Raw genomic sequence first — 19,355 nt, 5'->3', positions numbered from 1 at the left:
TTGAACAAATGCTATCTTTCAATTCTCTTAGAGATGTTTGTATTCATCAAGACAAGAGGATTCATCTCACAGTTGTGTACTTTGGGAAAGAAGGACTATCTAAAGTCAAGTCTATCCTAGAATCTATCGCAAGGTTGGTGAGCCACAAGCATGCTAAGTGTTAGCGTGTGTAAAAAGGATGAGAATTAAGGTACTCAGTGTTAGTGATTTTTAAATAACTATGTTAGTAGAACCCAGTCAGTAAAGTACTGTTGAACAAGCCTGAGGACCTGAGCTTCAGTTCACAGAGCCCATGTGGAGCTGAGCTTGGCAGCATGTATCTGTAATACAGTGGTTCCTATGCAAGATGGGAGGTGGAGGCAGGAGGATATCCAGAAGTTCACAGACCAGCTGACGTGTGCAGTGACAATACAGAGACCCTGTCTTAATATGGAAGACAAAGTAACGCCCAAGATGGTTCTCTGACATTCGCTTGTACACACACGCAAATGTGCACACACATGTATACACATCATACGTATATACACATACATCACACACACAAAGTTGTCTGAGTGGGTGTATATGAGTGGGTGGTAATGATAGTAAATTCTTCATTTCACATGCAACTCTAAAAATTCATCTTCCCTTAATTGCATAGCAGGCAATCCAAGATGATCAGGACTTCCTATGATCTATCCACTTGCTGTATCTTGCAGATTCTGTCTCCTTTTCTGCTTTAATGCTATCTGAACTTACCTCACCTTTCTTCCCTCCTATACCCATGCTTCCGCTCTCTCCTCAAAACGGTGCTTAGTTCTCGTATATCTTTACAACCCCTACCTGATTCTGCAGTGCACAGTACATACTGCTTTGTTTCTGTTCTTTTACAGCCAAACTTGATGGGAAAGTAATTCTGTAACTAAGTAACTCATGTAGTACCTGGCACATAGCAGATGCTCAAAGATTTGAATGAATGAACTAGTAATTCCTTAATAATTTTCCGCTCTTTAAAATGAAAAATTTTCTCTCCAAATTGTGGGCCCAAATGTAAAACTTAATTGCCAAATTCAGCCTTTTTCTCTTATACCCCCTTTGATGATTCTTTTACATGTGGTAGCCAGTCATTCCTTCTTTAAAAATGTTTTTATGCGTGTAGATTTTTATATGCTGTAAACTATTAGGTTAGTTGTTTTTATTGTATCATAAACTACATATCTTTCATGGCTTTTTTTTTTAACCTGCTAGTTGTGAGCAGCCATTTTTCTCGAATCATTCAGCTCACATCTGTTGAGTCCCACCAACAGGTATACTGCTTGGAATTCTAACTCAGGCAGTTGGAAGAATGGGCATAAAAAAAGAGTGTAAAACCCTGTCCCTGTCCTGCAACCTTGATGTACAAAGTATGACTCATCTTTCCCTCTCCACATCATGGTAGCCCTCTTTCAGCTCAGAATCAGACCATTTCATAGGCCCTGCCTGGGCCTCGTATCTGAGAGCCAGACAGAGTCTTTTACTCTACTTCTGATTGTCTCTGCTGAGTTACTTTCTATTTGGGGCCTTTTCTATGTCCCTTCCCTACCACTTCCTTCATGTCCTACTTCCCTCTTTACTGCTCTCAATCACCTACCAAGTACCAGTCATTTACCCTGGTGTATTGCTAAATCACCTCCCTGAGTTGTCAAGAATCCTCTGTAGAAATTGTAGAAACCTTGAGCCTGCTTAAGGAGATTATAAGCAACACAGAAGAATCCCAGAAATGAAAGGATTATTGCAAATACATTTGGAGAAGAAAGTAATCAAAATAACATTGGGACCTGAAGTATTGGAATCAGACACTTAAATACCATGAAGATTTTCTTGTAGTCTTTGTGTTCTGCATGTTGACTTCATTCTCCTGCTGCAGATTGGGTTTTTCCACAGGGTGAGGGATGTGGCTGTTGGTGGCTATGGGATTACATCTTCTCAGTTTTGTCATCAGAGAGTTTCAGTGGAGAAAAATCCCAGGGAAGAATGCTTTACCCACCCTTGAGCTACTCAGTTATTGTGGCTGAGTGGAGTGGAGGCCTCACAGTTGACCACACATGATTAGGAAATTACTATTATTGGGTTAGTAGAGTGAGGGATATTCTGTGATGAGGGCATCCAGGCCGGCAGTGGGCAGTTTCTCAAAGAGAAAGGAGAAATTTATAGACCACAAGACGGAGAGAAGAGCCTGGGTCCCCAGAACTCTTGGAGTCACTGTATGCATGGTATGAGCCTGCTTGTTTTTCTCCATTACCCATGCTGTACTGTTGTGAGAGCAGGCATCCCTGTTCAGTGGTTCTCTAGCATTAGTGCCAGCGACACCTAGTGGACTCACTAAAGCATAGACGTTAACTCCACCCCTTGCTTCTGAGCCAGCCACTCTGAGGTGTAGCTCTAGAATTTACCATATGATTGATGACTTACCAGAAGGCATCAGACTTGAGGGCTTCACTATAAGAAACACTGTGCTAGCAGAAAACCCTGCTGACTCCTCCTTCCTTTGACGATACTAACAAAGTTGTGTGCCCTGGGAAGGATGGGCCTCCTCAATAGTGCTTTCCTCTCATTCTCCCTCTGTCACAGTTCATTGGTGTGACCCTCTCCTCATTGTTTCCATTTTCGTAATCTGACCCAGCTACGTTCTTTGCTTCTGAGGGTTATTTGAAATGACCTTGTAACTTGCTACTTACTTTGGGATCCTACCAAGGTGTAATTCAAGTTCCCCATCTGACATTCAGTTACTATAGACACAAGCAATCTCTTCCCAGAACCACTGTTCATTCATTCAGCAAGTACATATTGAACTATTACTCTCTGAGGGGCACTGTGTCATAGTAATGAAAACAATCTATTTTGATGGTGTGGGGAGATACCCAAACAAACATGTCCCATGATTCTAAGGGAAACAGCTGAAGAAGAGGATAGAGATTACATGTTTCTTTCCCAGTACTTTTTTAAGATCTCAAAAGGCTATGTGTGCCTTTTAAAATATCATACCATTAGCTTGTTACTTTAAATGTGGGCATTTGGTGAATATCTCTTCCTAATAATGAACAAACACATGAAGCTTAAGATTTCCTTACCCTGTGTGAATATATAACCAACATAATAAGTTATTTGAAATATAAAATATATTTTGTAAGTTCCATTGAAGGAAGGACATTGGAAAACTTTTAAATAGAACTTATTGGCTCTTGTATGTGCTTTCCTTATAGTGAGTCTGATTTCCACAATTATACCTTGATCTCACTGAATGAAGAATTTAATCGTGGACGAGGACTAAATGTGGGTGCCCAAGCTTGGGACAAAGGAGAAGTCTTGATGTTTTTCTGCGATGTTGATATATATTTCTCAGCCGAGTTCCTTAACAGCTGCCGGTTAAATGCTGAGCCAGGTGAGTAAAACTTAACAGATGAGTGTGGAGTTCAAGGAGTATCCACGCATTCCAGTGTTGAGTCACATTGACTTGAGGGAAACAAGTTCTTATTAACCCTTAGGATGCTTTTAAAAGTTATATTAGGCCTGACTTAAATGTTGAGCCTCTGATGTTCAAATCCTGGGTTTTCTTGGAGTCAAATTCCAGTGGTTCTTTTGAAGGGAAGTAAAGACATGCAGAGTGCTGGGTGGGGATGGTGGAATGCTTGCCTAGTTGGAGTAGAACCCAAAAGTGGTTGTGGAAGCATGAGTGAAGGGTACAAAAGAATGTAAGTGGAAATTGATGACAGGGGAGCGGCTCAAGTCAGAGTCACACGCAGAGGCGGTATAGAGGGAGAGTTACAAGTTCTTAGTCTCAGGGTGATAATGTGTGCCCCCCACATGTCTCACACACACACTGCCATGCACACACCTTACACAGACATGCAGAGGTCTGTGTACAAGTAGTATTTGGTCTCCAGATTATGCATTTTAAAGTGATTTATGGTTCATTGCTTTACATAGTAGATATAAAAGAAGTTTGTAAATGTATAAGTATACCAAAATAGAGAGGCTGCTTGACCACTACTGGATGTTTGATGCTAGCATACCTGTCTGAAGCAGTCATAGCAAGGGTTCCTCTGCTTAGGTAAAATGGCCTAGTTAGCTGGTAAGGTCCTGGAATATCATAAGTTTGAATGACAGGGCCTTTTCAACTTTCCCAAATTTTGATTTAAATCTGTCTGCAGATCTGTTTTATTATTCTTTATATATCTGTGGATTGCACAATATTCTAAGTATGTTCTGTTTTATTGACTGTTTGAAGAGTGAAGAACAGAAATGTCTGAATTCCTTGGTGTTTGTCAGAGGTTAATTTATATGTTACTCCTGAATTAGTGAAAACAAAGAGTAATGAAATGGCTCACCTACTGAGTACCTGTGAGAACACTTTTTTTTTTTTTTTTTTTTTTTTTTTTTTTGGTTTTTCGAGACAGGGTTTCTCTGTGGCTTTGGAGGCTGTCCTGGAACTCGCTTGGTAGTCCAGGCTGGTCTCGAACTCACAGAGATCCGCCTGCCTCTGCCTCCCGAGTGTTGGGATTAAAGGCGTGCGCCACCAACACCTGGCTGAGAACACTTTTATGTTCCTCCACGTAGTTGAAATGAATAAAGCGTGCAACACCTGTTAGTATGTCTTTTCCTGTTATTTTGCAGCTCCAGTTTCATAGTTTAACCTGTTATATGTTATAAACTAGACAATGATATTATTTAACTAATATTATCAGTATTGATAAAATTATCACAGTGATAAAAGATAAAAATATAGTAATACAAACTTTTCATTTGTAACCTCTTCGCATGAAATAAGCATATATTTTTATTTATAGGTAAAAAGGTGTTTTATCCTGTGGTGTTCAGTCTTTACAATCCTGCCATTGTTTATGCCAACCAGGATGTGCCACCCCCCGTGGAGCAGCAGCTGGTAAGACTTTATGTCTTTGGTTATGAAAGCTGGATGATTTCTTCTACTTTCCTTTATGTTTGTTATACAGTAGAAATGAAGTTTCAATTAAAAAAATTAGCTATTTCAAGCACAGTTCCATAGCCTCTTTTGCATTCCCACCTCCATCAAAAGGCTTTCATTTCGGTTACTTTAGAAGTAAGTGATATTGGCTAGAGAAAACATTTAGCCACAAGAAAACCCCTCATGTTCCAGAAGATAGTGATTGTATAGTCACATTTCTGCCAAATTATTTTAGTAATACTAAAACTAAAATTAAGTTTTAAATTCTGCTAACTAGAAATTAAAACTGCTTTGCTGAACAGCTTTGAGGGAATAGTGCACTATTAGAAATGATGTAGAAAGTCATGAAAGGCGAATGCCATGCATCAAGGCCTACATAAGCTTATTGTTTGAAATGATGTGGTTTACAGACACGTTATGAAGCTAGGACATAGTCTTCCTATGCTTCATTCACCTGGTTTCCGGGACCAAAGCAAATGTGAACACACACACAATTCCCTGTATCTTATGTTATGTATAGGTCAGTATTGCTTAGGAGTGTATATTCAAATAGGACCAAAGTGGCAAATAGATTGCTCACATCTACCTAATCTCATACGCCAAATCTTTTAAAATTGAATAACTAAGCCGGGCGGTGGTGGCACACGCCTTTAATCCCAGCACTCGGGAGGCAGAGGCAGGCGGATCTCTGTGAGTTCGAGGCCAGGCTGGACCGACAGCCTCCAGAACAATACAGAGAAACCCTGTCTCATAAAACCAAAAAAAAAAAAAAAAAAATTGAATAACTAGCCAGGCATTGGTGGCACACGCCTTTAATCTCAGCACTCGGGAGGCAGAGGCAGGTGGATCTCTGTGAGTTCAAGGCTAGCCTGGTCTACAGAGCAAGTTCCAGGACAGACTCCAAAGCAATACAGAGAAACCCTGTCTCCAAAACAAACAAACAAACAAAAAGAATAACTAGGGAAGGACTGACACGTTCTTCAGTAGTACAGCCACTGATGGAGAGCCAATGCTCCTGTAAATCACTCTCATATAGAGTCTATAAGCAACCCTAGTGAAACTTACTGGATTACAGAGAAAGAAGAGGATGAACAGATGTGGAGGGGGCAAAAGGGTAATGGGGGTGAATATGATCAAAACAAATTATATGTGAGAAAATGTAATATTGAAACCTGTTATTGTATATAATTAATATATCATGAATAAAAATGAAAAATTAATTTCAATTAATAATTAAAATGGACATATGAGTGTTGCAAAATGAGATAAAGTTAGCAGACATACGCTTTAAGATGTTTACGTAAGGGCTGGAGAGATGGCTCAGAGGTTAAGAGCACTGACTGCTCTTCCAGAGGTCTTGAGTTCAATTCCCAGCAACCACATGGTGGCTGACAACCATCTACAATTCAATCTGGTGTATATGTAATACATAAATAAAATCTTTTTAAAAAAAAGATGTTACACAAGGGAAGTGGCCGTCGTGGGAGCAGTATCCTCCGACCCCGGACCACCGCACCATGCCGTCCGAGAAGACTTTCAAGCAGCGTCGCAGCTTCGAACAAAGAGTGGAAGATGTCCGGCTCATCCGGGAGCAACACCCCACCAAGATCCCAGTGATAATAGAGCGATACAAGGGTGAGAAGCAACTGCCTGTCTTGGACAAAACCAAGTTCCTTGTACCCGATCATGTGAACATGAGTGAGCTCATCAAGATAATTAGAAGGCGCTTACAGCTTAACGCCAATCAAGCTTTCTTCCTCCTGGTGAACGGGCACAGCATGGTGAGCGTGTCCACGCCCATCTCTGAAGTGTACGAGAGTGAGAAGGACGAAGATGGCTTTCTGTACATGGTGTACGCCTCCCAGGAGACATTCGGAACAGCACTGGCTGTGTAAGACTAGAACAGTGCCTAATGTTTGTTAAGCCCTTATCAAGGAAAAAAGGGATGTTACCAGCAGACGCTGGGCAGCTTACCATTCACAGATCAGAACATAGGCGCCCACCTAGGGTGTTAGGAACTGTTTGTCAGCAAGAAACTGAGCTCCATGCAAGCGCATTCAGCTTTGAAACTCATCTAAATTAGGCTCTCTTGTGTTCAAACTTTAGAAGTTTAAAAATAAAATACTTTGCATCCTGAGTTGCCAATAAAACAGACCACGTTATTTTGACATTTTTCTCCTGTAGGGATTTAAATGGAATAGCAGCATCAGGGGCAGTCTTTTCCTGGGATCTGCTGCCTTCTCTAAAAGGGCTTCCACTCAGTAGAGAAGTCTGCCTAAGCAGTCCCTCGGCCCAGGTTGTCTAGCAGAGGCCCCAGAGGGCTCTAGCTTTGCCCAAAACAAGTTAGATGTGTAGGATATGGCTTTAAGTAGCCTGGTCCTGACCCCCAGCTACACTACCATTGCTCACCCTCAACAGTGCAGGGGAGCTTACCTGCTGCTGTCTAGATGCTACCAGATATTCCTCACTGCTCAGAGACCAGTTCCAGCCTTGAACAGGGGGTCTCTTGGTTCAGCATCTAAGGAGGCTGCAAGATTGGATTTGGATTCTGTTTGGCCCATACCTGCTTCAGGGAAGGGGAACAATCAGGTATGCAGTGCTGGCATTAGGATGCAGCTGTCAAATGGTAGACTCAACTCTGAAGTTCAAATGCACTCCATCTGCATTTATCTTAAAGCTATAAATAATTTGTTAGGGTATAACTGTCTTTGTAATGGTAGTTATATCAGACAGCTGTTGAGATTCTCCCACTCCATGTCAGTACATTAGATGTCAGCTGTGATGACGCCTGGCAGCAGGAGACACACCTGCTCTTGACAGAGATCCATGGCCAGTTCCAGCTAAAGCAAACCACTGCTTCCTACTACCTGCATGTGGTCCACTGTGACACTCAGACCATCTTTGGTCATTTATGTTTGTGATCTGAGAATCTCAGTGAGAACTGCCTGCTGTCATGGAGGGAAGCCAACATAGCCACGTAGTATCCTAGCTCCTTACAGGCACCTCCCCCTCCCTGCATGCAACTGTCCACTTGCTGACTTTCAATGTTATTTTATTTACATCATTATATCTGACTACCCTGTCTTGTGTAGGTTGTGTATGTCATTATGTCCCCGGTTTTTATAACTACGGTGCGATCAATAAGGATTCCTGTAATACTGCTTTAAAAACGCTGCTCAGAGTGGCGGCCTTCATTTATAGGACACCTGTATACTTCGATGCACTAAGTGAATAAAGGCACAATTGAACCTGTAAAAAAAAAAAAAAAAAAAAAAAAAAAAGATGTTTACATAAAATGACATAAGATTGCTGCTGGACAGTGGATGAGCTTACTCAGTAGGTAAAAGCACTTGCTGTGTAAGCCTGACAACTCATATTCCATTCCTGGAACATATAATAGAAGGAGAAATGTTGAAGGATAGCATTACCAACAATCTCATATATCCCTGATGTGTGTCATACAAGAGACAGGGCCCTTCATTTACAATCTCAGTATAATCACTAGAAAAGTTTCAGACAAATTTACCCTGAGAGGCATCCTGCAAAATACCTGATCATAACTTCTTAAAATTCAGTGTCATTAAAAACTCTAAATTCAGTCTCTTTGTTTAAGACAGAAACTTGATCTATTTAATATTTAAAGTGATACTAAAAAACAATAACCACACATAATAGAAAAATGAATTAAAAAGTTGACTGTAATTCACAAATACAATCAGTCAACTTTTACTAGGAATAAAAGAGCTTTATGAAATTACTTCTTTTAAAAAATCACAGCCATGCCAAATGAAAGGAACTAGAAGAAACCATCCTGAGTGAGGTAACCCAGTCACAAAAAGACAAACATGGTATATACTCACTCACATATGAATTTTAGACATAGAGCCAAGAATTATCAGCCTACAATCCACACTGCCAGAGAAGCTAGGAAACAAGGAGAACCCTAAGAGAGTCTCCCAGAGAAGGGGAAAGGAACAAGATCTTCTGAGCAAATTGGGAACATGGGGAGAGGGGAGATGGAGCTAGGAGAAAGAAGGACATGATGGAGCAAGAAGGTTGAGTCAGGGGAAGACTAGAGGAGAGCAAGATAAGAGATACCATAATAGAGGGAGCCATTATAGATTTAAAGAGAAATCTGGCACTAGAGAAATGTCCAGAGATCTACAAGGATGACACCAACTAACAATCTAAGCAGTAGTGGAGAGGCTACCTTAAATGCCCTTCCCCAGTAATGAGAATGATGACTACTGCCATCCTAGAACCTTCATCCAGTAGCTGATGGAAGCAGAAGCAGACACCCACAGCTAAACACTGAACTGAACTCCTGGAATCCACTTGCAGAGAGGGAGGAGTAATGAACAAAGGGGTCCAGACAAGTCTGGGGAAACCCACAGAAACAGCTGACCTGGAGGAGCACATGGACCCCAGACTGATGGCTGGGGAACAAGCATAGAACTGATCCAGACCCCCTGAACGTAGGTGTCAGTGAGGAGGTCTCGACAATCTGTGGGGCCTCTGGTAGTGAATCAGTATTTATCCCTAGCATACAAATGGATTTTGGGAGTCCATACCACATAGAGGGATACTCTCTCAACCTAGACACACGGGGGAGGGCCTAGGCCCTGCTCCAAATGACATGACAGACTTTGAAGATCCCCTATGGAAGGCCTCACCCTCCCTGGGGAGAAGAAAGGGGATAGGATGGGGGTTAGTGGGGGACAGGGGAGGAGGGGAGGGAGAGGGAACTGGTATTGATATGTAAAATAAGCTTGATTCTAATTTTTAAAAATCCTGGCAATTTTATATATATATATATATATATATATATATATATATATATATATATATATAAAATCACAGCCATGGGAGTGAATGGGAGCATAGGCCAGCTCTCAGATCCATCTCTGCTCTCAGGAATCTCTCCCCTGGGGTCTCTGCTGAGCAGAGATTCAGAGCCTAGAACAGCAGTATGCATAAATGGACAACATTAAACACAAGCAAAATGCTAGTAAGAAATTTAATAGTGGTCACTGTAGTATTATATACAAGAGGAGGGCACAGAATGTAAATAAATACAAAGTATAAGTATAGACGAAATGGAACATTAAATACTGAGACATGTAGCCAGGCAGTGGCGATGCACACCTTTAATCCCAGAGCTTGGGAGACAGAGGCAGGTGAATCTCTGTGAGTTCAAGGCCAGAATGGTCTGCAAAACAAGTTCCAGTACAGTTAGGGCAGTTACACAGAGAAACCCTATTTCAAATAAATAAATAAATAAATAAATAAATAAATAAATAAATACAAACAAAAAACCAAGACATGTGATGTGGGTATATTTCCAGATGACTTTTGTTTTTGTTGTTTCAGAATTTTTCTATTTTTGTCCTTCCTTCCTTCCTTCCTTCCTTCCTTCCTTCCTTCCTTTTTGAGACAGCATCTGACTCTGTAACCTAAGGCTGGCCTTTAACTTATTGTTTAACCCAGGTTGGTCTCAGACTTAAGCCTCAGTCTTCCAAGTGCTGGGCATCACAAGTCTGTATCACTGTGCCCGAAGAAGTAATAACAACTAATGTTTGTGTGCCCTTTACTGTGTGCATGGTACTGTTCTATGTGGCCTATGTGTTACTCCTTTAGTCCTCCTGACCTCTATGATGGATACTTGCATAACACCCTTGAACAGATGAGAGCACAGCTGTGCCACTGTGACTGTACTGGGGCTCAGGCAGTGTGCTCCATGGTTACTCTGAGGCACCGCACAGACTCCCTCTGTTGTATGAATTCGTCTGATATTATGGAACTGCTCTGTGCCAAGCACTGTCTTTCACTGAGAGTCCCAACACCTACCTTGCTCACAAGGATCTTTATTCTGGGAGAAGACAAAAATAAAGTAAGATAATAAACACAATTAAAACAAACCAAGTTGTGAAAACTGATGAGGTGATTTCTGTGCTGTGTTCAGTCAAAGGAGCATTTCAGGGATGGGGCTGTGACGGTCATGGAATGCTTAGCTGGAAGGGGGTGGGTGATTGAAGCACAGCTGGCACAGTGGAGGCACAGTGCTGCGCCAGGTCACACAGAATGTGTGGAACCCCTAGAAGGAATCCGCAATGTATGGCACATGTGCCAGCATTTAGAGAGAAGAAAGACTGTAACTCTGACAAGAAGCAGCCAGTAGGACTTTTGCAGTAGATGGAAGTGGGGAGAGCTTATAGCTGTGCCAAAGGTGTTAATTGCACAGATGTTTAGATATTAGTTAGGCACAGAATTGATACGTTGTTGTTGGACCAGATGTAGAAACTGAGAAAAAGAAAGAAATGAAAATAGGAAAGGTCATGGCTTAGCTATCCATGGTAGATGTGTGATACCATACAGTCAAGGAGGGTTCCATGTTGCTAGTTCCCTTTGTGAACCTAGCATTCCTGGGTTGAGACTATGGGGGCTAGATATTTAGGTTATGGTTAGCCTGCCTGGTTCATATAGCAATATAGCAATACAGTAAGTATTAACAACTAGAATTAAAAATCCAAATAACTTTAAAGATGAAACAAAACTAGTTAAACCTTTTCTCTAGACTGATAGCATTTGAGCTCTGTTTCTCTTTTAGACAGATTCAATTGTGTAGCCCAGGGTGGCCTCAAACTCACAGAGATCCATCTGCCTCTGTCTCCTGAGTGCTGGGATTAAAGGTGTGCACCACCACTTTCTGGTCTCTGTAGCTAACTAGTGGCTTAGCTCTGGACTCTGATCTTTAGGCAAGCTTTATTTGTTATAGCATAAACAAAATACCACCACATATCACTATGAAGTTCAGGCCAGGCCCTGGAACCCACTATGCAGACCAGGCTGGCCTTAAACTCATAGAGATCCACCTGCCTGTGCCTCCTGAGTACTGGGATTAAAGGTGTGCACCACCATGCCTGGTGTCTTCCTTAATTTATATACCCTGCAAATTGAGGATTATATTTACAATGTTAATGGTTTTAAAATTAGTATTTTATCACATGAAAATTATATGAAGTTGAAATTCTAGTGTCCATAATAGAGTTTACTAGAACACACCCTACTCATTTGATTATTATTGTCAATGACTGTTTTCACAATACAAGATCTATGACAGACTGTATGTTCTTTAGACCCTAAAAAATTTATTCCACAGCTTTCTACAAGATATGTTTGTAGACTGTTGGCTACAATACCTCTCCTTGAGTCTTACTCCCTAATCTCTTCTTACCTGCAGGCCTTTGTGAACTGTCATTTTATCTGAACTCTTTCCCCCCAGGACATCTTTACCTTGGTTACCTTGTTGGTCAGATCTCAACTTCTAGTTTCATTTCTGTGGGAAGCTGTCTCAATGCTCTGCAGTTTGGATGAGGTTCCTTGCTTTAACTCTCCTTACCCAGGCCGGCTTTAGTGGGCCTGAGAAGCCATAGGTACTTTCTGTGTTCACTCCTCCTTTGACTGCTGTTCTGTACAGTGTTATCTTACAGAATCTCAACCTTGCTACAGATGACTGCCACCAGGCCCTGGGGACTGACTGCATTCCTACTCCACACACACATTCTGCCTTAGATGACTGAGTCCAAGCCTCGGCTCCTGGGCTGTCAGGTCACCTTTGTTTCCTATTTCACTTGGAAAACATATGCATCCAGTTCTCCATTCTCTCACAAGCTCTGGTTGCCTAACTCTAATCCTAGCATTTTGCCTCTTCTGCATCACCCTAGGACCTCGCTTACTGTATTCTTACCACAGTCATCCCTTTCTTTGTTGAACTCTCTTCAACTAAAGCTCTATGGATGCTGTCTGCCTGGTTTGCAGTGATGTCTTCTTATTTCTTCCAGGTTCCTGCTCAAAGTTTACCTCCTTGAAGTATTTTATAAGAAACTATTACACAGAATAGGCTTTCCTCTGTCATGCTTTCCTCTTGTCTTGGCATGTGGCATGGCCTTTTTGAAATTAATATGTATTGGTTTGCTATTTTCCTTCAAATCCCTAATTTTGTGTTTCTCTACTTGGACTTCAACAGCAACAACTTTGTTTTAATATTGGTTTTCCTCATGGCAGGAAAGGATTGGGTAGGGCCAAGCCTCTATTTGTACCCTTCACCAGTTTTTGGCACACTCTGTAAAAAGTCGATGGGAGCCGGGCGGTGATGGTGCACGCCTTTAATCCCAGCACTCAGGAGGCAGAGGCAGGCGGATCTCTGTGAGTTCGAGGCCGGGCTGGACTGATAGTCTCCAAAACAATACAGAGAAACCCTGTCTCGTAAAAACCAAAAAAAAAAAAGTCGATGGGAGATACTTCAGCTTTCCAAGCCAAATGATTCAGTTGTAACTACGCATCTCTCTCTCTCTCTCTCTCTCTCTCTCTCTCTCTCTCTCTCTCTCTCTCTCTCTCTCTCTCTCTCTCTCTCTCTTTCTCTCTGTCTCTGTCTCTCTCTGTCTCTGTGTCTCTCTCTGTCTCTGTCTCTCTCCTCTCTCTCTCTGTCTCTCTCTCTCCTCTGTCTCTGTCTCTGTCTCTCTCTTCTCTCTTTCCTCTCTCTCCCCTGTCATGATAAAGTTGTTTATAAAGTAGGTGGCAGGCAGGAGTTATTAGCCCAGACCTGTAGTTTGTTGACCACTTGCTTATGCCACCTAAAAAGAACTAAGTGTCTTTTCTACAAATTCCTAAGAGTAAGTAAGAGGATCTAATGTGCCCAACAACCCTCCCTTTTTAGCTTGTTGGTTTCAATTCTGTCTTAATACCTATTAGCAGTGGGGTGGGGTGAAACTGTCTCACAGGTACAAAGTGTTTAAGTCCTGTTGAGAAACTAAAACTTACAGGTTGTATAGGACCAAATAATTACCAAAACAAAACTATACCAAAGAAGCTGGGGAAATGGGTGCCGGTAAACACCCAAATAAGGTGTGTGTGTAGAGGTGATCATGTTACATTTAACTCTTGTCCTATCATGAGTCCCTTGAAGTCAGGGACTGTGCTGTTTTGTTATTAGTAACCTTGGCCTGAACTCTGCACAGGACTTGAGTTCAGTTAAATTGCAAGAGATAAAAATCCTGGGCTCATGCAAATTGGAATATTTATTTGTTTGGTATAGTTTTTAACAGAATAAGTACATATGACCCTTTGTCAGTCACATAAACGACAGAAAAAATATCTTTTGTAAATGGCTTGTTTAATTATTGATTAAAACTTCTAGTTATTAAAGATTAATTTGATTTTTTTCTTCTTTAACATAAGGTTCATAAAAAGGACTCTGGTTTTTGGAGAGATTTTGGCTTTGGGATGACTTGTCAATATCAATCAGATTTCCTGGCCGTTGGTAGGTATACATTACATGTAAGGATGGAACTTGATGTCTTTATTCTAGGCCTTACAGCATTTTCCCAAAAGGTATCAGATTTGAGTACTGTTGGTTAAATTATAAGGTTATATCTGAAATATGAAAGGTAAAGTGAAGTTTGTAATTAATGTCTTGGATTAGTAAAAGTGTGGTTATAAAGGTAAAAACTAAATTTACTAGTTTCTTTAAAAACAGAACACACATGTTAAGAAAATACTTGACTGCATGTTACTGTGTTTGTTGTTTGGCGAGCTCTTCCAGAGCTCTCTAGCTTTCCCGTTGTGTCAATAGGTATCATAGCCACATGTAATCGTGGACTACCTAGTTAAAGGGCTTCCCGTTTTTCATTTAGAGATGAAGCCCTGTTTATTTTTCTGTTTAAGTTCTATGCAGAATCCCAGTATTAAGATGAAGGGGAAGGGCGCATCTCTGAAGTGGAAGCTGGAGAACTTGTCTGCCCCTAGCCCAAAGACGTGGTAAATGGTCCGGCTTAATCTCCTTCTCCCACTCAGTTTCAGTCATATTCACAGAAAAGTGTCAAAGACTAGTTTGTTAAAGAAAAGTAAAGTGAATCCTATTACTACAGATTATTTAGTGTCTTCATTTCCATAATGTAGTGGAAGCCATAGGATATATCTTGAGATATTCTTAATCCATAATAAATTTACTTTTATAATTAGCTATTTGTTTTTTTTAAAGTCCTTCCACTTTATCTCTTTATCATTATAATACTTGAATAATGGAAAAACAAGAAGCAGTGATAAAACAAATGCTATTTCCCTGATTTTTTTTACATAATAAAATAGTAAACATTCACTATCATTCAAAAAACAGATTTTTGTACACTATAGCAATATTGTGAATGGCTTGAGAACTGTATTGATTTATAGATCACATGTGAAATTTACCAACTTAAAATGTACAGTTACCTAAGTTGCATAGTTATCACCAATCAATTTAGACTTTTATCACCCTTAAAAGAAACCTTACACCCATTAGTAATTATTCTCCATTTCCCATCAATTCCCTCATTCCCAAGCCCATTAATCTACTTCTATTGATTTGCCTCTTCTAAGCACTTAACATAATTGCAGTTGCACATTCCATAGTCTTTTATTCTTTCACTCATCATGATGTATTCAAGGTTTAGCTGTGAGAATGTGAAATTAAATCATAGATCTCATTTAGAAGTCTGGGTCTTAAAGAATTTTGTTTTTAGGAATGTTTTCTAACTGTTCAAATAACTTCATGTACTTTTTGTTTTCCTTGCTTCTTTAAAAAGTCAGTTGTTGGGCCTGGAGAGATGACTCAGTGACTGCTCTTCCAGAGATCCTAAGTTCCATTCCCAACCCCCACAATATGACCCACAACCATCTGGTGGGATCTGATGTCCTCTTCTGGCCTGCAAGCATGCATGCATGCAGAGTACTCATTAATTAATTAATTTTTAAAAAGTCAGTTGTTTAGCTTGAACCCAATTTTAAAAGTATCTCCATCTCATTGTTGCCCACTACAGTTAGCCTCTACTTTTGCTACTTCATCAGAATTTTGTTAATAAGATTGTAACATTTATGCTACCAGGTCTACTGACACTCTTTTCTCTTTAATTAATTCAGTAAGGAGATTGAACCTGGCTCCACCCCATGCACAACCTTTATCTTTTTGAGACAGGTTCTTGTAGCTCAGACTGGCCTCAAACTTAAGACCCCCCTGCCTCTGCCTCATGAGTGTTGGTATTATAGGTGAGTGCTACCATGCCCAGTGTTTCTTTGAATATTTTTGTTTCTTTTTTCTTTCATTGTTTAAGGCCCTAATTGAGTAACATGCACCTGGCAACTTCTTCCTTGAATACGTTCTTCAACTGGCTATTATCTTGGCACCTTTTCCAGAGTTTTCTCCCTTACCTAAATTCACTTCTCAGCCTCTTGCTGATTTACCTTCCTCTGCTTATGCTTAATCTCTAAAACTTGGCATTTCTTAGTGTTTAAACCTAGGTCTTATTTTTCTTCTGAACTCTTTCAGCAATCTCAGTTGGTTCCTATAGCTTCAAACCATCTGTTGCTAAAATTCCTTCCCTAAAAAACTTGTAAGTAATGTTTACTCGTCCTCCACAGACCTCAAGGATAAACTGAGGTACAATCCACCACTGCACACCATTGAATTCATTAGGCTTACTTACAGACCAATGGGGTTACAGCCAGAGCACAGGCGACATCACAGCAGCCACACAGGAAAGTCTGCAAAGCATAGATAAAGACTCCCCCATGACCAAGTCCTCCCTATACCATGTACTTCTGTGCCCTCCCAGAGGCCACTTGCAGTTAGGGCAGAATTGTATATCCCTGGTTGGCATAGGGAGCTGTGTACTGCAGTGAGGGTCCCACAACCATTTCTACTCCACCTATGAGGGGAGGTCAGTAGCCAGCAAGTTGAGCTGTGGTGATCTTTTGCAAACAGGCTCAGCTGAATTCATGAAAATGGTGGCAGTGTGACCCAGAGAACAGTCCTATATAACACCATCTGTGCACCTAGTCTTAAACTTCTGTCTCCAAGTTCATCCATTTCTTCTGTTTTTCCCTATGGGAAGTTTTCTGTAACAAAGAAAACCCTGTTTCTTGAAGGATAGAAAAAGTATATTAATGGTGGGGATGTGTTTATATTGCCTTCTCCTTTGACTTTCTGTAGAACTTAGTGTTCTTAAATATTTATTGTGATGGCAGTGTTCTCAGCAGCTGATGTTAACTTGGGTAGTCTAAATGTCAGCTGTTACTGGGATTTCCAAACAGGAAGTTATCCTACTATGCTGTCATCTTCGTGCTGTACCATGCCATCTCATCTGAAGTGGAACATTTAATACTAAGATGCTTGTCTGTGCTCTGTCTGTCAGACACTTGAAGTGTCAGCTTTGTTCCTGCAGGTGGATTCGACTTGGAAGTAAAAGGTTGGGGTGGAGAAGATGTTCATCTTTACCGGAAATACTTACATGGTGATCTCATTGTGATTCGGACTCCAGTCCCTGGTCTTTTCCACCTCTGGCACGAGAAACACTGTGCAGATGAGCTGACGCCTGAGCAGTACCGCATGTGCATCCAATCCAAAGCCATGAACGAGGCTTCTCACTCCCACCTGGGAATGATGGTCTTCAGGGAAGAAATAGAGATGCATCTTCGCAAACAGGCGTACAGAACAAACAGTGACATCGCTGGGTGACAGCCTTCAAGACATGAAAGTCTGAACCACAAACCAGCACTGTTTATTCAGCCTTAATTCAAATTCCAGATTCTGTGCCTCTTCCAGTGGAGGAAAAAACTGTTTATTTTTCATGTTCTTTCTGACTTTTTTTTGTAGTTCAGCTTGATGTAAGAAGAAAACACAAGGTGTTTTGATGCAAAGCCAGTTTTGTGAGAGTAATGTAGTAGAAACAGTCTACAAAATGAAATTTGGTATTTGTTTCCAAAATAGTTTGAAGTAGAGTTTGCCTGGTACCTGTGTTCTGATTGGTCCAGGTGTGCTAGGGTGACGTTGGGTTGCTTGGCACATCTATAGGAAATAGAACATTGGTTCATCATGCTGTACAGGCAGATATCACCTGCTAACTATTAAGTTGATCATTCAACTTCAGTTTTTAAATGAGAGCTTTTGTTAATCACATGTAGAATATTTTTCACAGAGAATAAATGGCACATCTGGAATCTCCAGTCCACCAAGAAGGCAGAAATCAAAGCCCCTTAACTTCTTGTTGCTTTACCTCTAAATATCTTCTTTAAGCCAATGGATATAGTAGACATAGTTTAGAATCTACTGTTTGATGATAAAGAAAATACATCATGTTATCATGTTCAAAATGTATAGTCAAAACTGCAGTAGATTGTTTTGAACAAACAAGTAAATATGGAAGCATTTGAACAAAGCATTTTATTACAATACAGGAAAATAGCTAAGCCAGATACATCAGACCTTCCTGAGGAGGCATAGAAGATATGAACATTATTGTGGGTTTTGTATGGCGTCTGTTTTGCATTGTCTTATTTAGCATGGATACATATATATTTATTTTCTAGTATGTTAATATTTGCCACAACTGTATTTGCATTTGTACTATACTTTCAGTTGAAGGAGTTTCATTGAAAAAAATGGTTTAATGTGTTATACAATAAGATTACTCTGACTTGAGAAAAGGGAAGGAAAGTAATCATAGAAATTTGAATTATGGAGTACTTTAAAAATTATGTACAGATTGAATGTTATTTTAATTGAAGTGTAAATTATATTAATGAGGTAAGAGGAATAAGAAATTATATTCTAGTAAGACTGTACTATAATATTTATCACATTGAGATTTTATTATTGGGCCATTTACTAGACAAAGTAAAAGGCATGCGTAATTTTTTTTAACCCTTGACTTTTAAAAGGGACCTACTATTTGTATATAACCCATGAAAACTCAGAAAAAGTCATTTTTGTTCAGTAAGTCATACACTTTCAAATGTTACAAATGCCAAACTTCTAGGTGCTAAAGTGAATCCAATTTCATAATAACTAATTGTTGAAGGTTCTAGCTGGGATTATGTTTAGGTGGTTTTTTAAGATGTATAATGTGCAGAATAGGAAAAGCCAGCGTCTCCTTTGTACACATTTATTGTGAAGACCATGAACATGGTATTTGAAATTAGGGAACTTAATTATTTGCAAAGGTGGATTTTGGCTTGGTTTTAAGATAATCAAATGATTTTTACTTTAACTCCTATTTTTTAAAACTAGCTTTTATCTGAAGATGGAAGCTAGGCAATGAGAGCATTACTATATTTTTTACATTAAATAGTACCAATAAAGTATTTTGTTACCAAAGTTAAATGAAACTGTGGCAAATTAATGTCTTTCTCATTTAAGATATCCTTAGTTCAAAAAGGTACGCAGTATGCAGTTGTGACATTAAGAATAATAAAGCAAGCACCCATGCACAGCCTGGTGGGCAAGCACCAGTGACTAGACCCTTTTGTGACTTTTCTAGTACTGTACACATCCTCATTCTTTCTGTCATGGTCACAATCTGATTTTTGTGATAATTGTCAG

The 19,355-nt window shown here is 40.1% G+C and overlaps 1 protein-coding gene across 3 annotated transcripts in view; it reads left to right on the top strand.

Moving 5' to 3' along the window:
* Positions 1-19,136, top strand: part of Csgalnact2 (chondroitin sulfate N-acetylgalactosaminyltransferase 2) — a 33,553-nt gene extending 14,417 nt beyond the window's left edge. For 2 of the 3 annotated variants that reach the window (XM_040739147.1, XM_040739146.1), the window contains exons 4-8: positions 32-133; positions 3,222-3,400; positions 4,806-4,900; positions 14,180-14,261; positions 17,200-19,136. In XM_040739147.1, the coding sequence (XP_040595081.1) occupies positions 32-133; positions 3,222-3,400; positions 4,806-4,900; positions 14,180-14,261; positions 17,200-17,492 (751 nt within the window). In that variant the 3' untranslated portion in view covers positions 17,493-19,136. Of the gene's footprint in view, positions 1-31; positions 134-3,221; positions 3,401-4,805; positions 4,901-6,397; positions 6,698-14,179; positions 14,262-17,199 lie in introns of those variants that run through there. The other variant, XM_040739148.1, reaches the window with a different exon arrangement.
* Positions 19,137-19,355: the final 219 nt, after the last annotated feature.

Source organism: Mesocricetus auratus, unplaced genomic scaffold, assembly GCF_017639785.1.
Source record: "Mesocricetus auratus isolate SY011 unplaced genomic scaffold, BCM_Maur_2.0 Super-Scaffold_100676, whole genome shotgun sequence".
In the NCBI taxonomy this organism is placed as follows: domain Eukaryota; kingdom Metazoa; phylum Chordata; class Mammalia; order Rodentia; family Cricetidae; genus Mesocricetus; species Mesocricetus auratus.
The sequence above is the reverse complement of the archived record's forward strand: the minus strand, read 5'-3'. Positions and strand labels throughout refer to the sequence as shown.